This window comes from Pygocentrus nattereri, chromosome 6 (assembly GCF_015220715.1).
Source record: "Pygocentrus nattereri isolate fPygNat1 chromosome 6, fPygNat1.pri, whole genome shotgun sequence".
NCBI classification, from domain to species: domain Eukaryota; kingdom Metazoa; phylum Chordata; class Actinopteri; order Characiformes; family Serrasalmidae; genus Pygocentrus; species Pygocentrus nattereri.
In genome coordinates, this window is record NC_051216.1 from 20,857,972 (window position 1) to 20,882,670 (window position 24,699).

A 24,699-nucleotide genomic window follows, 5' to 3' on the forward strand; every position below is an offset into this window, starting at 1 on the left:
CCTTAAATTCCTGGCATTCGGTAAATCTTTGTGAGATCCAAATCCTTCACCAAAATTTCCTTTAGATTTGAAGAGCTGTTTATAATGGGGTAAGCAGTATAGGTGTCCGTGGAGAGAGACGTAGTTTCCAAGGCTGTTGGATAAATGGCTTGATTATTTGAAAGACAAAACATATTCACATATTTGATCTCAGCTCTCAAATGTCATCCTGGACATCACTTCTAATTATTGATATGACAGCTATTTAAGTATCTCCTGCAAGATATCTGTGTAGGGCCACACAATTATAATGTTCCCCATAGTACGTGTAACCTATGGGCTTGCTGATGACCACGTTTGGAGATAACAATGAGTTGATGTGTTACAACACATTTATAATGCATATGAATTGTTATTATGTAAGTGCATAGATGCATATTTCAACTAATTATAAATTCATATAGTTGTTTCACATTCTAAACTGTAAACATAACATGACATACCTTAATTTATTGTTGCAGTGTTCACAGGAGAAACAGGATTTATGGAACTTCTTTTTGTCTGCTATCAGGCCTTCCATGGGGTACACTCTCTTCCGACACACTGTGCACATCTCCGACTTTGGAACTCGAATCTGACCAAAGAAAGACACAAATTCAGTTCTAAACAATTCAGTTTACTTTGTGATTCATGATGTACAGTACTTACTAGAAAAGTAACTTTTAATAGATGTTTCACTGGTAGAAAATGCTTAGAAAACGCACAGAATACACAGAAAACATTCATAATAGTATACATACAAATAATATTAATATAGTAAGTAGTGATGTTAAGTATGTCAATGTGTTTAACCATTTTCAAACCTCTCCTTGTGGCAGCCCACTATTAATTGTGGTGGTCATTTAACACCTTGTTTGGCCCAATGAATCCTTCATTATGTTTAATCAAGTGTGGTAATGTTGGAATTGAGCACATCTGAGATGGCTATGGGCCTTAAGAAGAAATTTATTGTCTAAGAAATCTAAGAAATTTATTGTAATTATGTTTGTTTGTATTATGTTTATTTATTTACATAAAACACCATTAATGTTAAGATAAACTGCTCTGTGTACTGACACCAAGTAACACTGCAACTTCACAAAGCCTCCATATTGTGCAGAATAGTTTAAAATAACATAAACCTGAAGCAATTCAAAAACAATAATACAAAATATGAATGTATTAGTGAAGTATTTATAATCTATGTCTACATAGGAAAAAAAATCGTACAGATCTTATAGACATATGAGACAAGGTTATTAAAAATGATATATCAAGACAAAATCTTAAAGGGTCCATATCTTATATTTTTCCCCCTTTTTCCTTTGAATCCACATATAATGTTTATGTGGTTTTATGTAATAAACATTGCCATAGTTGGTTTTACATCACCATTTCTTTATCCCTTGAGATGAAACTATTTTTGTTTTAGACTGATATATGTCATTTGAGCTCTGTTCAGATTGGCTGCCCTGTCTTGTGCCTAATTCAAAAAGCAGTCTGGGCTGAAATAATTTTAACACAAATGGATAGGGCTAAACTGCTATAGGCTGATGAGGCAGATTTTTGTAAATGTGTTGTTGTTTGTGGCATCACAGAAACAATGTATTCAAAGGATTTGCAGCTTAGTTTGCATATATGGGGAGTGAATGATATGATTTAAACTTTTACAATGATTACATAATGCATCAAAGTGGTTTACTTCAAAAAGGTGAGAAAAATGTTGTTTTCCATCATACGGGTCCTTTGAACTTAATAAAATGGTAATTTTATATAATGTACTGCTCTTCTTTCATCAATTTATTCACTGTTCACTGGAACAACAGATCATGCAATTATCACAAAGCAACAAAAACAATGTGCAGTCTAAAAAACTGTTCTATTGCGTGCAAACTGAGTATTAGTCTCATTTTCAAAACACTGAAAATAAGTAGTTGTTAGATGTTATTTTTTTCTGAGTGTACTCCCACCAGGGAATCATGCAAATGGGATAGAGGTTGTTCAAAGGGTCACTTAATATTAATTCTTAGGGTAAATGCTAATATATTTAGCAGGAACAATTTGCCACATGATTCCAGTTTCCTGTATCTGTCTTTAAGTCAGAACACACAAACACACATAAAACAAAAATAACATGTTTCATTTAAACAAATGCATTACATCCAATCTAGGCATGCAGGGACATACTGCGAAAAGTTTGTTTACTGGCAATCACAAAAATATGCAGTTTAAGGCGCATAAGGATACACAAGCAATATGAATAGGTTTAGCCACTATTGTCTGGTAGAGAAAGGATTTGCTCTGCTTCGGCTTAGTTAGTTTCCAATCCCATCATACAGTGAAAGCATGTTTCTCAGCAAATTCCTTGCCACTTAGGTTCTCTCACCTGAGACGCTGTAGCCCAGGCTTTTGAACACACTCTCACTTTCAGTCCACGTCATTTGGAAATTCTTCAGCAATTCGTCAGCAGAGGCCTCAGGTGATACCGTCACCTCTGGGGCCTTTTTCTTCACAGCGTCGGCATAAGAGAATGGAGCAGGTTGTGCGAAAATGCTCTCTGAATGATTAGATATGGTTGTGGTGCTTCTTGTTCCACTTATCTCTGTGCCAAATTCATCGACAGTGGAGAAATGCTCTCTGATGGTTTGTGTCTCTGAAAAGCCTGATGGGTCGACCGACTTCTCCAGTTTTACTTCTTTGCACAGAGGCAGAGGGGAGGTCTGCTGGGAGCTTGCCTGAGATGCGTATTGAGGCTCGTGCTTTGAACCTTCAGATGCAATTTCACTCACTCTTGACGCCTGCTCCTCCTGTTTGTTTTTTTGTTCTTTGATAGAGGAACTTTGCTCACCCATTTCAAAAACATTTTTAATAACCTTGATGTTGAAAGCCGCAGTATCCTCTTGTTGACTTGCTTTCTTCTCTGCGTCTGGCTCTGGGTCTTGTGTTTCACTGCCAGGCCTTTCAAGGATGTCAATGGACTCTTTCCCACCTACCTCATTCCCTTGTGACTCAAAACTGTTGACCAGTCCAGGCAAGTCAACTTTGGGCAGATTCCCTTTTTCTTTCTTTGGCACTTCAGTCTCAGCTTCCTCTGTGGATAGACCTAAATGCTCAGAAATATCAATAGGATGTTTTTCTGTGAATGTTTTATTTACCTCAACTTTCTGAGCCTCCTCAAAGAACCCTCTCTCCTCTCTAACTGATGTTGTCACCACTTCTGACACAACCACTCCTGAAGATTCTTTATATTCCTCCAGAACCTTTGAGTCCACAGAAGGCTGTGAATCTATTTTGATCTGTCGATGAAATGAGGCTGGAGTTTCCACAATCTCAGACTTCTTACAGGCAACCGGCACAGGATGAGGCATGGGATCAGGTGAGGATCCACGTGAGAGTTTAGCCGTGGCTTCTCTGAGCCTCGTCAGACTGTCAGCTCTGGCCAGAGCAGGTGATGGAGAGGCTCTGCTTAAGCGAGATGTGGGTGTTTCGGATCTGCGTGGTGGAGGAGTAGGTGGCTTTGGTGGAGGAGATGGTGCTACTCTCTGTGGTGAGTCAGTTCTTCTTGTAGACTCAATTGTGATGAATGTGGGAGAGGGGGAGCGCATTCTTATCAAAGGCGATGGGGCTCTGAGTTCAGCAGGTTTAATGCTCTTCTCCTGCTGTTTCCGGCTTTTGTGAGAGGCTTTCTTCTCCTCTACTGCTTTCTTTTGCATTTCAACCTTTTTAGACCCAATGGTGATCTTTGAAATCCTTTGTGTTGCTCTGCTTGAAACCAATTTTTCAGATGTAGCCTCACATTCATGCTTTTCAATAGCAGCATTTCCTTCTAAGTGCATTAGTTTTGCTTCAACAAGATTTTGCACATGAGTAACAATCTCTTTGAGTTTCTGCATGTTGTGCTCATCTGCTGCTTCTTCCAAATCATGCCTTTCCTTTGGCTCAATAAGCCACTCTGGGATTTCACTGAGCAAAGTCTTCACACACTTGGAGTCCATTTTTTCTCCAGCTTCCAGCGATTCTGTAATACGAGACAGCAACTTCTGAGCTTCTGCACATCTATGTGATGTCTCCGTGCTCTCTGCTGAGGTCTTGGCAGGCTCCCTTTGTGCTGGCTTCTCTGACACTTTCATTGGAACATTTCTGCTTTCATCTTTTGATTTGTCAAGAATCTGCTGGCTGCCCACTTCCTCTTCCTTTTCAGGGGGAGCCTTGACCTGCTTTTGAGATTTCATAGCTGCACCCTGTTGGTGCAAACTCTGCTGGACATCACTCTCAGTGATGACCTCTTTGTGGACCCCACAGTGTTCCTCCTGAATTGTTTTGTGAGTCTGCACCACAGTGATCTCCTCCTTTTTCTGATTAGATGTTAAGACGGAATGTTTTGCCACTGAGGGGGAAACAGGTGTAACAGTATTACTTTGTGTTGCACTCTGAGCTTGATGAACTGCTTCTTTATCTTTCTTGGGTTTAGCTCTCCTCTTCTTCTTTGGTGTGGCAGGGGTCTCTTCAGCCTTTTGCTTGACCTGTTTTTCCACCTTGTTCTCTGTCTCACTGAGTTTTCTTTCTTTACTTTCTTTCACCTGGACATTCTCCTGTGTGACTTTTATATCTTGAGCTTGATCTGCGGGCTTTTTTTCTGTGCTCTCATCTTTGCTGCTCTTGCTGCCTTTCTTTCTGTCAGATTTCAGATTTTTTGGCTCACATTCCTTATTTTTACTGTCTGTGTTCACCTTTCCTGGTTTGGCCTGATCAGGTGAACTTTTTCTTTGGCCTTTAGATGCTGAGATATCAATTTTCTTACTTTCCTCTGTCTTTGTGTGTTTTCTAATGGCATCTGCCTCACTGTTTACAGAAACATTTTCAGATACAATTTGCTTATCTTCTGCTTCACTGACACATTGCTTTGTCTGTACCTTGGCAGAAACCTGTGCAGTACTGCTAATAACCATTGGCGACTGTGTAACAGAGGTAGACGTCACCTGTTGAATACTGGTCGTCATGGACCGGTACTTTTTCTTCTTTTTAGACGAGGCGGATGTAGTCTGCTGCTGAACTGAAGTGGCTTGGGATGTCTGATTAGAGATAATGTGTTGTTTAGTTGGGGAAATAATGGCAGATTCAGAAGGAGATTTCTCATTTGTGGTGGAGATCAAAGACTTGCTTGGGGGAACATCTGAGAGAGTGGCATGCTTGGATGAATCATATGATTCTGTGTCTGATTTGGCTTTGGTCACAGTTTTTTCAGCTTTCTCTTGAGCAAAATCAAATGATATGCCCTGCTCAGATTGTGCTGTTCTCTTGCCTTCTGAGGAAAGCATTTCAAGTGCTGAGCTGACTGACTCATGCATGTGAATTTCAAAAGCTGGAGAGTTGGGTGGTGTGCAGCTCTCCCCTCTCTGCTGTCTGTATTTATGCTCTGCTTTTATTAATGGAGTTTTGAATTTACTTATTGGGGATTTGCTTGGTGGTGGAGAGGCTGGTGGGGTCAAACATACAGGAAGAACAACCTTCTTAGGAGGACGTGGTGACTCAGGTGGCTGCATTGAAACGGTTGACTGGATCTCAGATGAGAACACAGTGGATGAGACTGATGAAATGATATTTTGTGTCTGTGCTTTGCTGATTTTCTCCTCCGTTTCACTGCTTGTAACCACTTGTGTAGTCGTTTGGGCCTGCATATCCAGTTTGTTAAAATGCACAGCTGGCTCCAGCTTTGGCACTTTACACAGAGCTGGAGCTTTGACTGGTTTAACTGTTAATTTGGTAGGTTTGGCTGGTATTGTATTGGGAACAAGATCTAGCTCCTGCTGAGAGGGAGGAGGGGGAAGAAACTCTTGTTCTGTTTCACAGGCAGGAGGAGGAGTAGGTGGAGGAGGTAAATGATCAGGATCTGATTTCACTGGGTCACTGAGAGGTGGAGGTGGAGGAGTGGGTGGAGGAGGAAGGTCATTGTCACCCCTGATGAGAGGAGGAGGGGTAGGGAAGAAAAGAGTGTCATAATCTGGAGGGGGAGAGGGAGGGAGGGGGAAGTCAGACTCTGGCAATGGAGGAGTGTTTGGTGGGGGTGTTACGCAAACCTCCTGCTGTCTGTCTTTGGTTTTATCTAATCTGATTATGCCTTTACTGTTTGTTTTGAGGTTGCGGAATTCTGTTTTTAAAGTTTTAACCCCGTGGGTCTGAACTATTGTTTTGTGTTCTACCACGGTGGTCTTTGACGCCTGTGTGTTTGTTGTGATTTGAGCCGTAAGCGTGCTTTTCTCTTCTCCGCTTTGCATTGATTTAGTGGTTACAAGCTTCTGTACATTCCTCTGTGACTCGCTGCCTTTGGTGAGATTTTTCACCGTGGTGGCAGGCCTTTGTGTCTGGATCTCTTGCTGCGAGGGAGATGGGGTTTTACCTTTGGGGACCTTAACCTTTCTTATGGGTTCTCTCCTGGGAATCTTTGGGCTTGCTCGCTGTGCTGTTTCTAGCAAGCATTTTATTGTTCCTTTAACATCTCCTTTTATCACCTCTTCTTTCTCTGACTGAACCTGTTCTTGTGTGTCATACAGTGCTTTTATTGACAGCTTCACATCACCCTCTGTGCTGGCTCTGCGCTGCATTCTGGGAGATGAGGGAGGTTCCAGGAAGAGCTGAATTGTTCCTTTGACATCTCCCTGGACTCCGGTCTCTTGCTGGTAAACCTTTTTCTCATTAGAAGCCTCTTGCAGACTCTGCAAAGCTGTATGAATGTTTCCCTTTATAATCTCTTCTTTCTCCACCTCTCTCACTGCTTGCTTTGCTTCCTCTAGAGATTTTAATGTACCTTTGATGTCACCTGGAACTAAGTCTTCAATAACAATATCAACTTTGGTGGTAGCTGAGTCTTTCAGTGATTTTAGTGCTCCTTTGATGTCACCAGGGACTATTTCAGGCTTTTCCACCTCTTTAGGCTGCTTTTGGGCATCCTCAAGAGATTTGAGGGCTGTAGGGATGTCACCTTTTACAATCTCCTCTTTGTCTAAAATGACCGACTGATTTATGGACTGTGTCAGTGAGTCCAAAGTGGCTCTTAAATCACCTCCCACTATCTCTTCTTTCTGGAGATGTTCAAATGAGACAGGGGGCTCTGTCATGAAAACCCTTACTGCGTTATGAACATCACCGGGCACAATGTCTTCCCTGTCCACCAGGCGACAGATTTGAGCCTGATTATGTATAAGGCTTAGTTTTGTTCCTTTAACATCTCCACACATAATTTCCTCTTTTTGTATTATACATTTTTCATCCTGTTCTGGCTCTACCTGGAGCTGTTTCAGGTAGTCCAGAGCTCCTGACTCAATACAGGTTGAATAAAAGTTCACATTTCCTTTTTCTGTGTCATGCACCTTAATTTTAACAAGCTCTTCCATGTCTGGATTATACAGTTTTTGTAGACAGCCTTGTACATTGCCTTTGATTACATCTTCTTTTTCAATGATGGTGCCCTCTTGTTTATTGAAAAGAGAATATATAGTCATACGAATGTCTCCTTTCTCATCCTCCTGAATAAGGATGCCATGCTTGCCTGTGTTTTCCTTCTTCAACAGCTTGTTTATGGCTTCTTGAATGTCACCACAAATTATTTCCTCTTTCTCCATATTGGTGCCAGTCTGCTGGTTGAACAGCTGTTGCACTATAGTATTGATATTGCCTCGCTCTTGTGCTTCTATAATAATTCCTTTCTCTCTTGTCTCTTGTCTATTGAGGAGGTTCATCATGATGTTCTGCAAGTCTCCTTTGATGATTTCTTCTTTTTGAATCTCTGGAGCCTCTTTATTCATCAGATTGTACTTAGCCATTCGCACATCCCCAATTTCATCAGTCTCTATAATAATGCCTTTGGATTCCACCATTCTTTGACTGTATAACTCATGTAGGGTTTCTTTTATACTTTTACCAATTATTTCAGTTTTTTCAACATTGCTCTCATTGAAGTCAGGTAATGGAGTTGTTTCAAATAGCCAAGTGGTTGTTTTCACATCTGCCTTGGGTATTTCTTCATGAGCAACCTCCTTAATCTCCCTGTTCTCTTGGATGTGATCGAGTGGATTTTTCTCAAACATCCACACAGAGTGTTTTACATCTCCCTTTACTTGTTCTTGCATAATGACTGTGTCCATCTTGTCTTCTGAGTTTTCATCATGGATCTGATCAATAGCGCGAGTCTCAAACATCCATTTAGCTGCCCTAACATCTCCTTTATGTATCTCACTCATGCTAACAGTGCGAACTAACTTCTGTGATATTGAGTCAGATTCAAAACGCTGTTTGTTTCCCTTGACATCTCCCCCTCTTACATCTTCAACAGTTTTAAAACAGCTTTTGCTGTCGTCAGCATTCTTGTCAAGAGGTTGGGTTTCAAATCTCCACCTAGCAGAACTGACATCACCTTTTTGAATATCTTCTTCAGTAACAGCTTTAATAAGGTAGACCTCTTCTGTGTCTCTAATGGAATCAAGAGGCTTTGTTTCAAACAACCAGCGGGCACCCACAACATCCCCTTTCAGTATGTCTTCTTTAGTGAGTGTTGTAACCTCATGATAGTGTCCCTCATTGTCCTGGATGGCATAAAGTGGCTGTGTTTCAAACATCATGGCATAATTTCTAACGTCTCCTTTCTCCTCTTCCTCACGGATGATTTTCTGCAGTTTTTTTATTTCTGACACAGAGGAGGCCTCCTGTATTTTATCTAATGAATAGGTCTCAAAAATGAAACGGCCCTTGTCAACATTGCCACCCTGAACATCTGTCACTGTGCGTGCCCCCTTTAGTTCATGTGGGTTCTCACGGATCTCATCTATGGGCTGGTTTTCGAAGAGCCATTTGCAGTTTCCAACATTTCCTTTTTGAATGTCCTCAGCCTGGGCGGTCTTCAGTTGGCGCATGAATTCCTCAGAGGTTGATGTTATAACATCAGAGGCCTGAGTTTCAAATATGTATTTCATGCGAGATACATCTCCAGACTGGATATCAATTTCAGTCACTCGCTTAAAAACTTGTCCTTCCTCCCCACTTATGCTATCGAGGTTCTCCGTCTCGAAGAGGAAACGAGCCATTCGCACATCTTTTCCCTGAATGTCTTCTTGTTTTACAGTAGATGCTTTCAGCACAGTCTCTGAGTCATCTCGGATGGTATCGAGGGCCTGAGTTTCAAAGAGCCAGGTGCAAGTTTGCACATCACCCTTTTGAACCTCGTTAGTTTCATTTTCGTTCTTGAGCTCAACCTTTTCATAGAGTGCATCCATTGGCTTGGTTTCGAATAGCCACTTACAGGTTTTAACATCACCTTTCACTATTTCAGTTGTCTCTTTAGTAACACACTCGTCATCTTCAATATTGCTGAAGTATTTGATGGCGTCAAGAGGCTGGGTCTCAAAAAGCCATTTTGCTGTTTTGACATCACCTGACTGAACCTCCTGCTGAGTAATGCCCTTAATGACTTGGAATTTGGTTATACTTTCATCAAACTGGTCAATAGGGTGGGTTTCAAACATCCACTTACAACTCTTGACATCCCCTTTCACAATCTCCTCACGTCGTATAGTTTTCACTTCATGATAGTGACCTGAGCTGTCTTGCATGGCATATAATGGTGTGGCTTCAAAGAGATCTTTGTTTGATTTGACAGAGCCTTTGGTCACACCTTCAACTTGAATCCTTTGATTTTCATCATATCTGCTCAGATCATATGTTTCAAAGATTTGCTTATAGTTTGTTACATCCACTTTTTCAATATCCTCTACATTCACTGTTTTTGTTATTTTCTTTTCCTCCTCCCTGATTTGTTCTAGAGGCTGGCTCTCAAAGACCCACTTCTGGTGTCTAACATCTCCCCTCTCCTCCTCAGCTGTCACCCTTTTTTTAAGCTTCCCCACCTCTGCAAGTTCCTTCAACTCATCTTTTGGAGCAGCTTCAAAAAAGAGTCTGGCAGACTGAACGTCTCCTCCAATAATTTCCTCTGTGTTGACAGGTCTGGCATTTGAGTCATCCTTTAATGTGTCCATGGGCTGAGTCTCAAACACCCAACAATTCTTGCGTACATCACCTTTGTATGTTTCTTCATCTGTTTGTTCAGTATTGACCATTTTCATAATTTCTTTTTTTTCCTCTCTGATATCTTCAAGTTTCTGGTTCTCAAATAGCCACTTTTGGTGTCTAACTTTCTCTTGTTCAGAGATCACTGCTTTCTTCAGCTTGCTCACTTCACCATCCTCATTCCGGATGCTCCCTAGGGCCTGATTCTCAAAACGCCATCTCTGATGTCTTACATCCCCCCTCTCCTCCTCTGAGGCCACCCGTTTCTTCAGCTTTCCCACCTCTGGCAATTCTTTCAATTCATCTAATGGTGCTGTTTCAAACAAATGTCTTACAGATCTTACGTCACCTCCAATGATGTCCTCAGTGGTGACTGGTCTGGAGTTTGAATCATCTTTCAGTGTGTCCATGGGCTGGGTCTCAAATACCATACAGTGTTTGCGGACATCAGCCCCAATGATCTCCTCTTTCTGTTGCTGATGTATTCTTTCCCACTCCTCATTTATGGAGTCCAGTCGTTTTGTCTCAAACAACCACCTACCCCTTTTCACATCCCCTTGTGTATTGTCTTCCATGGAAATACTAGAGATTAGTCTAACTTGAGAAAGGTCTTTCTCAATCTTGTCAATGGGCTGCGTCTCAAAAAGCCACCGTGATGTTTTGACGTCACCTTTCTCTGTCTCTTCTCTGCGGACAGAAGTGATTTCCACCAAATTGCCTGAGTGCTCCCTCAACACGCACATACACTGAGTCTCGAAAATCCAAACAATTATCTTCACATCGGCTTTGATCTCTTCCATGACAGACTTCAGACTCAGAAGGTGCTTTTCATCCATGGTTTCCGTGTCACCCAGAGAATCCATTTCCTGGTTTTCAAACATGTACCGCATAGATCTCACATTACCCCGGGTTGCCTCTTGTGTGAAGACAACCTCCTTGGTTTGCTCATCATCCCCATGCATCTTATTCAGGGAGTCCATCGGTTTTGTTTCAAACAGCCAAGCTGCTGTGCGGACATCTTTTTTACCTACTTCATCATAAGAATGCTTCTTTTCGGTATAACTACTATTTGTCCCTAACATATCCATGAGTTGAGTCTCAAACATCAAAGCAGTGTTCCTCACATCACCTCCAGCTATAATTTCCTGTTGAACTATCTTTCTGCTGTCCTCATCATCATCTGAAGAGTCCTTAATGCAGTCCAGGGGTTTGTTCTCAAACATCCACCGCATGGACTGCACTTCCCCTCTCAGGATCTCGTCCCATTCCAGATATTCTCTTTCCGGGCTCCTGTTAGGGCTGCTCCCACTGTGCTCAAAATGGTACGCGGCCTCCTGCACATCCCCTACCAGCTCCTCATCCCCGTCCGTCTCATTAACCTCATAGTAGAAATCTCGCTCCAAGTCTTTCCTGACATCAGGGTGAATGTGCTTGCACAGACGCTTTAGTTCCAGTAGCTCTCTCTGTTTAAAGTATTGCTCTTTGTTGATGGTGAGCTTTATTGGCTGTGTTGATTCAGAGGGTTCTGGGAAACCTGTGTCCTCAGATGTTTCCTCTAGTAGGTCTGGCGGTGGTGGGGGCAGATAATCCAAGTCCTCATCATTGGTAGCAGTCAAAAATTCTGGGTATTCTGCCTCAGCTCCTGCAGCTTCTACTGTATCCTTTGATGTGCCAGATATCTCACCCTTGAAGGCTTGGTGGTATACATTTACACCCGAAGCCCACTGTGAACTGGTGATGTCACGTTCAATCTTTTTTTGGGGAGAGAAAATTTGGTTGCATCATTCAACATAGCTCTCTGGCCAACTTTTATCTCAGTGGTAATGTCTGATAAGATATTACCAATTTTGATATAATCAATTTTGAAAAGGAAATCACTTTTTGGAATTGGATGTTCAAAGCTCATCAACATATCTCAAACCCCCTTTCAGATTAGAATCCTGACTTTGATAATGGATACAGAGAGTGGATTTACATAAAGGAAAATGGAATGTAAGAAAATGGAGAGCCTATCAGTGCTATGAAGGTTTGTAACAAGTACTCTTTCATGGCTCTAAAAAACCTGCTATACAGCATAGTAACTAAGCATATTCTCTGTAGACACTGTATCAGCCCGAACTTCATAGTTATGCAGTATCCCCAAATCACATTGGACTGAAAAAAAACAATCACTGCAAAAGATCATTACCTTAATTTTCTTACTTGGAGCAGCTTCCTCAATTGTTCTCTCGAAGTGCTGCGCCAGTTCCTTAGTTGAAAGCTTTGGGTAGTACTCTTCCTCTTCTGCAATCATTCAGATGATACATTTCTTTAAAAGTCTTTATAATGATACTTAAATTGGAAAGTACTGCAATCAAGAACAGTGGAATGATTCTGTAAATGATGGATTGAATAATCTCACACCATTATGATTCTCAACACTTGAGGCCACTCCATGGTGGACACTCAAATCATGTGAAACCTGTGAAAAGGACACATATAATTATGGACAAGACAACTGTTTCAAATAAATTATAATAAAAATCCTATGTTTTCACTAGTGAGCCATGAACAGGCCTTCCTCTAGAATTTTCTATCTTAGAATACAAAGTACTCACACTCTCTCCCAGATTTGTAGTGTTACTGTCATTACAAATGGTTTCATTGTTTCACCGAACTGGGTAGGTCCTTTGCAAAGTTTTCTGGCAAATCACTAAAGCTACTTGCAGTGTGGCTTGTTAATTTGGAGAGGGTAATTCAAATCTAGCAAAGAGGAACCTTGGGCATTAAATCTATACACAGAGTCTAACCAGATGTAACCCTCTGTCTCAAAAGGGTCCCATAGGAGTCTGACAGATTAACAGTAGACGCTGACATTTAGCATATGACTATCTCATTAGTTATCACTTTCATGTGCCATGGTAGGATAGCAGATAGAAAAAATAAATTACATTACGGCTCTTTCAGCGCCTCAGAAATGTAAATTAGAGCCCTGTGATTGCCTGTGTAGCTTCATTATGCTGCCTGTGTGGGTTAGTCGTTAAAGGAGCTGGCTGAGGGCATCTGTACCCTTTCATCCTGTTGGGCTTCTCCTCTTCTGATTCCATGCCTTACTGACAGCTCAGATGAGTTTGACACTTCCTGTGCAATGGAATACAGAGTCATGAGCTGAACTGGAAGTCCATGCAATGGCAAGAAAAAACATTCATACTGCCAACTCTTCTCTAATAGTCATATGACAATTTTTAGTTAAGCTCCCTTGACAAAATACTCACACCTCTCTAAAACAGGGACCCTTTAGTCTCCACACCCACCAATACACATACAGTCATTTGCAATAGTTTGGGTGGTCAATTGATATATTTTTTTAATTTCTAAGTGATTATAAGTACACACCCTCTACAGAGCACATACCTCTGCACATCTTAATGCAGTTTAATTGCTAAATTTAATATAATGGGGAAAAAACTCAGCAAATAAATAGAAATTATACACTAAAATTTTAGAACTTGCTGAAAAAAGGCAGGAAATGTCAAGTGTCTTTCTCTTAGAGAATGTTTTAACTAATGAGAAAATCAACAAAATGTGTAATTTGACTAGGGGTGTTTAAACTATCGCACAATAGGGATGCATGATTGGAATCAGCCAAGATCAGACTCAGCAGATGTGTGCAAAATCCTTTTGATTTTGACCAGTCTGTTTTGCAATTTTATGATGTAAATAATGTGAGGCAGGTAAGTACTGAGTGCTGTATATAAATGCTGCTATTGCATCTATACTCAAATATTGTACCATAATTACATATGACTTCTTGTGTAGCCAGTAAGCTCTTACTTTTGATGTAACACCTTTTCCTTTTACACATTTAAAATACCAGTTTAATAATTTTATTTGTATTGTGACATTGACTAGGAGACAGCACTGGAAATGTGATCAGGTTTTCATTTAGTCCACATGGTATGAGTTTTGAGTTAAAAAAAGCTGTAAAAAACAGCTAATTTGGCTGTAAAGCAATACAAATTGGCAATAAAAAAATCCTAATCATAATCGGTGCACCTCCGATGATCTCTCTCTCTCTTTCTCTCTCTCTCTCTCTCTCTCTTGCTAAATCTATCTATCTATCTATCTATCTATCTATCTATCTATCTATCTATCTATCTATCTATCTATCTATCTATCTATCTATCTATCTATCTATCAAACTGTCTACTTAACAGACACTTGCTGTAACTCTTGCTCTATAATTTTAGGCAAGATTAATTAATGTTCAAATAGTGTGCATCATCAAGAACAGTGGAAAACACCCTTAAATAATGAGAGGCAAACTGCAGTGAAATCATGCTAATGTCAATAAAATTCAGCATTCTTAATGTCTCTGAATCAGCCTGCTCAGCTGGCTGAGGAATAAATGGCATCACTTGTGTCCCATGTTTATTATTGTTGTTGTTGTGGTTTTTGTGTTTGAAGATTTATGTATTGTCATGCTCAGGGGCCCTCTCAATGAATACCATCATCTGCAGAACACACCAGTACCAAGCTCAAAGGTCTGTGAGGTAGCACATGCACTGATGGATACACCTTTACCTCTAGAGCTTAAACGGGTGGAATTTAACACATAAGTAAAGGCAACCAACACAAGCTGGAGAAATGCAGACATTTCGAGCTGAAATCCCAAAACACTTTAGCTCCTGTTGTTGGGTTTGTAAAATAATGGAAGTGAAAGCAGCTCTCTAGCCCTCCTCTCTCGTTCAGTATTCAGCCTCATCTTTTCTCCACGGCTGCATCAGGGACTGGTCCCTGCAGGGGGGGACGAGGCATGCAGGGAGAGGCACTGGTATGGATGGATGGGCTGGATTGGATTTGGATTGGCAGGCTAGGATTATACAGGCTTTGGCGCAGATGAATCTGCTTTTTCATTCTTTCTCTCACTGCTAGTTGTCTGGTATTCGTGCAGGTGCTGCGCGCATGCAGTTTGCATTTATGAATACTAAAGAACTGCAGAAATCTGCGTGTGAGGTTTAACTCTGTGATAACGAGATAATCTAAGCAGATTTGGTTGCAGAGACGTATTACTGTGGTTAAAATTAGCGTTCCCAATGACAGTCCTGAAAATCCGTCAGTGTAGTCATTCTGTTATCGGAGTCATGCCCATGTTAGGAACTCAAATCAAAATCAAATCAAGACATGTTTATTGTCACATCACATTACCACATGTGTGAAAATATTAGGTGCATAGCCCCCTAAAATACAAAAATACATAAACAATTTATTTTATATATAGGTCTAAGCTGATTTCTCTAAGGTAAAAACTTTTTGAAAAACATTTTTGAAAATCACAACTATTATGCCATTTTAAACCTGATAAATTTTTCCGTACAGACATTCTCTCTGAATGACCCCACACCCTCTGAATTATAATGTCATGTCAAATTGTGAATTTTGCTGCATGGAAGCTGACACTGCTGTGCACTAACTTGACATCAGAACTCGCCAAGATACCTCAAGGAAACAAGCAAGCATTCTCAAATGTGGTAGTTAAGCTGCTTTGGCAGTAGTAGTGTACAGTTTGAGTAGTTGATTATGATATATAACTGTTTGAAGATGCATAATACTGTGTGTTGTAACACTTTACTCAGACTTGAATGCTGACATAACCATGGTATAAACATGTTATGGCAGATGTCACATTCATTCATTCATTCATGGCAGATTTTGTTCAGCAACGTGACGTGTCATGTTACTATTATTGGTAATCAGAATCAGGATCAAGATTTATTGGCCAGGTATGCTTACACATAAAATGAATTTGTCATGATATCCTGATCCATATGTGCTAAGCCTACTCTAGTTTGTTGTTATGACAGCGAAAACTAAAATATCTGTTATGACAATTAATGGTAATAATAACAAGGCCATGACAGGTGTATGGCATGGTTATGTCAGTGGTATGTAGCAGGGTTTATGTTAAGTGTTACTGTTTAATAGCAGATTTACTTTGGTGTGATGTCACACAATGCACAGGTCTGGTAGCTTGCTTGTGTATCTAGCATTATTTGTATTTCAATTACTTAATGAGGGTCCGGTGATCTTCTGGTAAAAAAAATAAAAATAAATAAAAAATAACTCATTCAATTTTCCCACAGAGACCCGGAGCTTCAGAGACACTATGTGCCTAGTGTGAGGGGTGCTAGGATTGGGATTGGGAACTAGCATTTGAATTAGGGTATGAATTTAGGCTTGGGTTTAGGTTTAAGGGTTAAAAACAGTGATTTTTTTTTCTTTCATTGTTGGCAGTCTCCGCGCTCTTTGCAAGGGATACTTGCATTCTATTAGTAATCTACTAATTACCTGCATGGATCTGTGTGTGTAGTGGAACTGTGTGGCTGTGTGTGTGGAAGAAAGCTCTTCACTCTCAAACTGTCTCCGAATGCTGGCCAATCCTCCAGGCAGGGAGCAAACCTCAGCTTCCTCCAGGACCTGACGGAGAGAGGGAGAGAGATTGACACATTAGCTCTCACACCTCAGCACCAGTCATAAGCCAAGTTTTTAAAAGGGTCAGAACAGGCGTAAACATGAGAACACACTCATCCCCCCTTCCATTATCCTTGTTTTCTCCTTTCATAACAGTACCTTTGACTGCATTATTTTTCATTCACTGTCAAGCTGCTAATTCACACATATCTAACAGCGCTCATAGTCTCAGACACACATGCACAGAACACATATACATACACACTCATACCCATGCACACCGCAGTTCAGCCCAGCAGTGAACTGACAGGCATAAAGGCGTAAAGGTGATGAGTGTGAAGAGTAGCCTGTAGGGGGCAGAGGTAGCATGTAGTGCCATCTATTAATACCATTGAGTGACTTCTCAGGGGAGCAGAGGAGGGAAGGATTGAGAGAGAATGGGTGTCAGCTTTCTGTAAAGGTGTTGAACTCATATAGGTCAGCTATCATCACATTTCACTCCCAAACCATGACAAAGGCGGTTCACGCTGACCCTGCCCTGAATGATGCCTGGGACTGGTGGTCTTCAGGCTTTAGAACAGTTCCCAAAGCTCTGTCTCTGGAATGTCACAGGCAAATTGTAACAGAGCCAAATGAATTTGCCCAAGAGGGTAAAATGCTGTATACCACACAGTATTTCTGCCAACAGTTACACATTCACAAGTTTGTTGGGATTTTGGCTATGTACAGTTTGAATGTAGGAAGAACTCTTTCATCTGCATATTGAACTGCTTTTCAGATGTATAATCTAAATTCTCCTCTCCCTCTCTCTCTTTCGCTCGCTTTCACCCTCCCCTCCCTCTCTCCCTCTGAGCAAGGGTGAAATCAAAAACACTTCAGTTTCCTTTGTTGCTGGATTTGCAAAGCCATCAATTACTGCTAAAATCAATGAGCTGGAAATCGTACCTGAATTTGCGAACAAAAGGAAGGAAATAATACCCTTTTAACACAGTGTAAATGTAGACATGAAAAACAACCGCATCTTACTGACTATTCTTTATAACCTTTTTCATTCATGAGCCGACTAAATAGATCCTGAATGTGCGTCAGTCTGTTGACACTATACTTCACACTCTTAATGCCATTATGATTTGCTGTAGATTACTTGGTTCAGCTATAACTACTATTTTGAGCTCAAAATCTTGCTCATATTTACATTTGTAAGCATGTTTACATTGAATTGTAGAAATGTTCACAAAAACATCCCAACATGTTTTCCATTGTCACTTAAAAAATAATCCAATTCCTCTATAATTATTATTAAAGTTATACATATGACAAAGTGTACTATGTAATTACTGGCAAGTTTCTATAGTTTGTAGCATAATTCTAAAAAAACACTTTAAATACAGTAATGTGCAATAGTGTGCAACTACCTATCATTTATTGAATTTACAGCCATTAAGTGCAATTTATCTAGTTTTCATTTCATTTCATGTAAAAATGACACAGAAATACAACAAAATATAACACACAGTTTTTAAATATTTTTATTGTAGGGGTAACTGCAGTTTGGTGATTTTCCTTGTAAAACAAACTTAACTCATCAGTTATTTGTTAGTTGATTTGCTAGACTAGGGAAATCATCAAACTCTGCCAGACACCGGCCCTTAGTTCCCCACCCCAATTTTTTTGTCCACCCTTTTCCTTTACTACAGCGTTATTTCTTTGTGTCACTATCCAAATATTCCCAATTACAAATTTAGAATCATGAGTCCACTAAAGGTGCAGTAATTCAGTGAACATCCCCTCATGGTTTGCTAGCTGTTTGTTCTGTGTGCACACTGCACTGAAAAAAATTCCAGTGCTCATAATGAGAACTAAACAAAGTGGCTCCAGACAAGCCACACAACACTATTCCAGCCAATCAGCAACAGGGAGTGTTCATGCTTGTGCACAGGACAAGGGGGAGAGGATGAGCTACATGCTGAACTCCATGCGGCATAAAGAAGGAGAGATGACTGAGAAACAGTCAAAGAGGAGACAATCTGAAGAACAAAGATTGAGAAAAAAGTTCTTAGATTGGGCAAGAATGTTTCAACAGTGGAGAGACCTCTGAAAGTTGACAAGGCTGAAGTTAGTTTCCTATTCACATTTTCCAGGTCCAACCTAAATCGTGCAACAGTTCTATTCTGTTACCTGAAGGGAGTTGCTGCACCATTTAAGGTGGACTGGGAAAATTTGAACAAGAAACTGATGAGTCAGAATGTAACTGCTGCACCATTTAAGGTGGAACAGGAAAATGGCAGCAATTCTAGTCAGTTTGCTAATCCACAACTTTACTAACATTAGTTAGATTACTTGCTGTGTCTTTGCGCTAACACTGTCATTGTCATTTGTCTAGACAAAATTTGCAAAGTGTTTTATGGCCATGAAAATGTAAAAAAACAACTTTGTTATCCCAGTGTTGTCCACCTTGGCAATGCACATCCACAAATTTGGAGGGTGATATTTCTAAAGATGCAATGAAGGGAGGGGTGTATTTGTTTTGCTGTCAAGTTCAAATATCAGCAATTATTCTCCAGAACTGTACGCTCCACCTCAAGGTACACATCCCTTCAGACCCACAGCATTGATTTATTGTCTTGATGGACAGAAACGCTTGTGGGTGTTTTCAGATCTGAAGCAAAGAATAGAGCTAGATTTTCTTCTACCTCTCAAAGATGAAAGCTTTAGGTACTTTTTATCTGATGATGAAGGTTTGGTAGTCTCCCAGGTTTTACAGGCTTGTTCGGGGTACCATGTTGTCTGAATCTTTTAATTGTTTTTTTTAATTCTAGATTTGAAAATTCTGAGAAATGAAATAAATGAAGGAAGATGTCTGACTTTTGCACCGTATTGTATGTGTACCCAGACCTTTGTATACATTATGTGTAGCTATATAGTGTATATATTATGTTTATGTACACTATATTGCCAAAAGTATTGAGTCACCTATCCAAATCATTGAATTCAGGTGTTCAGAACACCTTTGGGATGAATTAGAGTGGAGACTGTGAGACAGGCCTTCTCATCAGTGTCCAACCTCACAAATACATTTCTGGAAGAATGGTCAAAAATTCTCATAAACACACTTAAACACACTTAGTTAAAGCTATTATAACTGCAAAGGGTGGGCCAACATATAAAGCCTGTGGATTAAGAATGGGATGTCACTCTACATCATATGTGTGTGAAGGCAGACGAGCGAATACGTTTGGCAATATAGTGAATATGTAAGGTAACTTACCCCGCTGGAGAAGTCTGGGGCATCCTGCTTGGAGACTGCAGCCTGGTACATGGCCATGCGATTTTTGAGAGGGATAGGTTCAGAGTGAGGCCTGCTCCCCTGCTGCTCTGCCCCCTCACGATTACCAGGCCTGGATACCACCACCACACTGCCCCCAGCTGAACATAAAAACAAACAAAAAAAACAACACACTTTATTGAAAGCAAGCCACTCTGACAGCCAACTACATTCCACAATAGAATTAAGACATTACAAGTTTTTCATATAATTTGAGTCCTTTGCTGTAAAGTTCCTGCTTTCCTGCTCACTGCATCAATTTAATGGAGAAGCAGTTTCTCTTCTGAAAGGCTAGTTTGCAGCAGAGCTGCAAATGCACAGCCCTCAATTGTTTTTAGCAGCAAGGGACTGCCGATAGTACATGTTGTAATAAAAAAAAACTTGATCATAATAATATTTAAACAACAATCCAATAGGCTGATTAGATTTTAATTATGCTATTTGTTTAAAAAAAAAACACCATTATTGGAAGAATCATTCCATAACAAATAACAGCTCACTAATGACCCCACAATAGTTACATAACATCCTGTACTTGCACTGTGTAAGCTGAAAAATTGCATAAGCACTCATCAAAAACAGAAGCCTCTTTTTTTTTTAAATATAGCTGCAGACCATACAAGGAGTTCCTATTCGTATATTCGTAGAGACAGGGATGCATTAAGTTATCCTCATGTTATGCATTTATCAATGGTCGCTGTTTGGAGGGTAAGGCACATCCATGTTTACCTGAACAAAATAGCGCAGTGATTTTTCACTCTACGCCACAGGGTGCTGATGCTATAACTAGTTCAGACAGCAGACTGTGTGTTAGCCTTGTCTTACAGGATCACCTGCTACCTCTGCGTTGTTAGAGCATGAAGTCACTCTGTTATTCCATCCAGACTATACATAGCCAGCAAGGCATTCATACAAGATGGTGCCAGACTGAAAAAGAACTTCAATGAATCAAGATAGTCCCCTTATACTGGAGCATCATTCAAATCAATTACACACGCTCGTCTCACTGGCAGCCCAATTAAACATGGTAGAATATGGATTTATGTTGCTCCGCCTATCGTAAAACATTGTTAAGATAATGAGCTGCTGGCTGCACAGACATTCTATACCTATGAGGATGAACACACACACACGCACCAGAGCTTTCTCATTACCTAAGGAGAGTGTACACTGCATCTGAGCCCAGCCAGTCTGTCTGTTTATGTTTGCTCTGTTGTACATGCACTGTGCAAAAGAAAAATGCCTCATTTGTGCTAATGTGAGCAATATCATGAGCCAACGGTCCTGACTTACTGAGTAATTAAGGTGTCAATAAACATTTGTGATCTGTCATAGCTATCAAACAGAGCACAGTTTTGCAGTTCATGTAATTCTATTCTAATTGCACAAAATAACAACATTGTTTATTTTTATGCAGTCTATGTTTAGCATGGATCCTGTGTAAACGTTTCAGTCCTCAAACAATGCTCTTTTTCCTCAAATAGCACTGGAAATCTTGAAAGGATTCAGCCATGCACCAAAATAGGATAGTCAACCGCCATAACAAGAAATAACAACCCTAATTAAAATAAATCACCATGGCATGAGCGTAAAAAACAAATATTTCAATATTTCAGACAAGATTGCTTTCATTTGCAGAGCCAAAAAAAGGACAGCAGAGTTGACAACATGATATGTGCAAAAGCATCTTTCTGACTAATTAAAATGTTCAATTGACACAAAGCCATTATTAATGGCATGTTAAAAGCAATGCATAATTAGGGTGCTCCAGTTTTAATAATGAAGTTGCCACAAGATTTCTTTCTCCCTCAAGAGGCATCTTTAAACAGATCTTTTCTTGTGGATATATCTACACACGCATTGTTAGGAGTGCATATTGTGAATTAAAGCCTGGCTGGATATTGAGTATATGCATTTCAATCAAAACTAATCCAATTATATTCCAATCTCCTATGCATTTCAGACAGTAATGCATGTACTAGCTACAGCAGCAAGTTGGCACTATCTGAATAAATGAAGCAGTGAGCAAAACCTTTAACATTCAAATATTGGCACTATCTGAATCATTCAGAATGAATCATCATGGAGGAAAAAGGAGGGGCATGTCAGGATTTTGCATTTTCAGCTCTGACTGCTGATAGGTCCAGTCAACATCTGCATTTTTAAATGACATAAAAATGACAATACAAACAAATGTTGCCACTCTTGAAGACATGCTGGGTCTCTGCTTTGTGTGATATTGTTTTGGTATTCCTATTTTCTTTTTCAGATTACTGGATCCCTCAAAAGCAATTGCAAACGGGTTACATCACGCTCACTCTGCATGACATAAATAAGGATGTGGAGAGTCTTTGAAAATAGCTCACTAAAGTCAGCACACAACTCTTAAATACAGGCTACACAGAGCTTGAATCACATGATATGCAGTTGGGAGTCTCGTTGGTAGAATATGGCCTCCTTGGGCCCAGACCCATCTCTGACCCTATTTTAGCCCCACTGGAATGGGGCGCATGTTAATGTAAACCAGTCAAGCTGTCAGGAGGAATGAGCCATAGACTGCCCTGAAATAAGTATGGTTAATGCTACTTGCATGCATTAAATGCCTTTAAATGCTACTGTGGATGATACTCTTGCCAAGTTCTTTATGTCTAATAGAGGTTTATTTTGCAGTGCACATTGGTGGTCATGATGGTTCAGATTGATCAACATGTGACCCGAATAGGGGTTGAAATGTGTCAACAGCTCTGGCCTATCTTGTGACGAGTTATGTTCAGTCGAGAGCTCGCATGACAGGAAAGTGAAGTAATCTAGGCGCCAAGTACCTGCAAAAATAAATCAGTCTTATTTTAAACCAGTATAGCCAGAAGGCTCAGGTTTCCAAGGGAGAACAGCAGCGAGAGAGCCTGACAGAGGTTAAAACTGAAAGTCTGCGAAAGTGAACTCTGGGTCATTCAGTTTTTAAATATGGCTAATTAAATACCACTTAAGTAAGCTGAAATCAAAAGCACTGACATCACGTAGTGATTACAGTAAATTGGTCCAAAAAAACCTGTAAAAAACATTGCTCTCTGTGAACAAGAAAAGTTGGCTTCTATGATGGTGATAATTACACTGAGAATGCTGTTGTTCAAAAATTGCATTTCTGATTTCATATTTCAGTCTGCTGTGAAAAGCCAGTTATGGTGCACAACCACCAATCTCACAGCTATAATCTCAAAAAACAAAAAACAAAAAAACAGAATCACATAAAGGACAGACCAAAAACAGAATAAATAACTTTTTAGACAATCCCCAGGGCCCTCAAAGCTCTTTTACTATACATGATCGACAAATTCACTTGTACTACACTACATACTGTGCCAGGGTATTCAAGAAAGCTGTACATTTCACAGGGCTGAAATATTACATCTGACAATCCTTTAATATTAAAGTATCTGTGGCTAAAACAATATGATGTACATTCCCAAAATGATTTTCAGATCTAGTTCTAGACTAAAAGGCTCTTAAATACAGAATTTCCTCTGACACTGAGTCTATCCAAGACAAAGCATATTCTGGATATTCTTAAAAGCTTACTGCTGCTATAGGAAGAAAACCCCTGCATCTCAATTTTTGTTGTTTTTCAGTTTTTTTTACATCATTTTAAAAAGCCTGTTGCTCTTTACATTGTGTGTAAATTTCATGAAGAATGAACCAAAAATGGCCCAAAGTTACTTACATTAAAGGTAAAGTAGGTTTTTTACTTCTCCTATACACTTTTCATTTTGGCCATACAAGATTTTCTTGTGACAACAGCGATAAACAGAAATGAGTCTTAATTTATGCAGAATTCAGAAAATGGCCTAGTATGAGTTCAGATGGGCAAGTAATAATGCCAAAGTAATGCCAGTAATGCAAATCACTAAACTGAAAAAATGTAATGAAAATTTTGTATCAACAAAGTTGCTTAAAGTAACTTGTTACTGGGTTATGGTAAGCAATGAAATTTGCATCCTCAGCAGTCTTGTTACCCTTTATCTCCCGAAAACACCTGCAAAATTTTCCACTCTCCTTGAACACTAAGAAATGGAGCAATGCATCAGCTCCCACTGGACCTTCCATACTACAGAAGGAGGCACCTCAATCAATAAACACTTTGCCTAATAAAATGACTTTTACTCCAACAGCTACAAAAAAGTGCCACCTGTCTTTGCCACCCTGAACATAAAAAATAAAAAGGCTGTTCCTATAATTGCCTATTACACCATGCAAGACCAAACACAAGTGGATCATTCACTGGGAGGAACCCAACTCACCAACTATGTGTAGCTCTAGCTCTAATGGAGGAGGGCAGGGTGTGATAGAACTCCACAGTGCTCGGCCTGGCCTGCAGGTCGCCTGTCGTGCCAGCAGTTGTGACAGTCCTCCAGTGGTGGTGGAGACCAGCTCCTCCAGCAGCCTCACTATGTTAACTGGAAAGCTGAGGGACAGCTGGTTTTATTTCCAAACCCTCCTCTCCCCTGCCCTCCCAACCCCACGTACTGCCACTAAAGCTTTTTTTAGAGGCTTTCATGCCTTCCATGCTGAGTTCCAGAAATCCACTTCCCTGGACTTCCTGAGGCCTCAGAGACCCTCCCTTTGTACAATAAATCACCATTCTTCATTCTATCATTCCATATGACATTATGCTAAGGACTGAGGATTTAACTGAGAACTCTGACTTCTGCATTTCATAGTACCAAAATAGGTCAAAGCTATGAATTATAAATATTGGCAAGACAGCATATGTCAGAATGAAGAATACTGAAAGGTCCAGCGAAGTCTTCTGTCCATAACATTTCTCCCTGCAGGAGATAAAGGACAGTAGCAAA

At 40.2% G+C, this 24,699-nt stretch overlaps 1 protein-coding gene across 1 annotated transcript; it reads right to left on the minus strand.

Moving 5' to 3' along the window:
* On the minus strand, window positions 1-24,276 carry xirp2b (xin actin binding repeat containing 2b). The gene is made up of 9 exons (XM_017692279.2): window positions 24,145-24,276; window positions 19,793-19,950; window positions 16,402-16,530; window positions 13,123-13,194; window positions 12,478-12,535; window positions 12,263-12,357; window positions 2,405-11,825; window positions 483-613; window positions 1-133 (listed from the first exon to the last, which is right to left on the minus strand). The coding sequence occupies exons 2-8, from the start codon at window positions 19,847-19,849 to the stop codon at window positions 522-524; spliced, it is 9,924 nt and encodes a 3,307-aa protein (XP_017547768.1). The 5' UTR covers window positions 19,850-19,950; window positions 24,145-24,276; the 3' UTR covers window positions 1-133; window positions 483-521.
* Window positions 24,277-24,699: the final 423 nt, after the last annotated feature.

Coding starts and splice junctions, on each gene's coding strand:
- xirp2b (XM_017692279.2), bottom strand. CDS start 19,849: ATGGCCATGTACCAGGCTGCAGTCTCCAAGCAGGATGCCCCAGACTTC. Junction 16,531..19,792: donor CCCCAGACTTCTCCAGCGGG/GTAAGTTACCTT, acceptor TCTCTCCGTCAG/GTCCTGGAGGAAGCTGAGGT. Junction 614..2,404: donor CCTGGGCTACAGCGTCTCAG/GTGAGAGAACCT, acceptor TTCTTTGGTCAG/ATTCGAGTTCCAAAGTCGGA.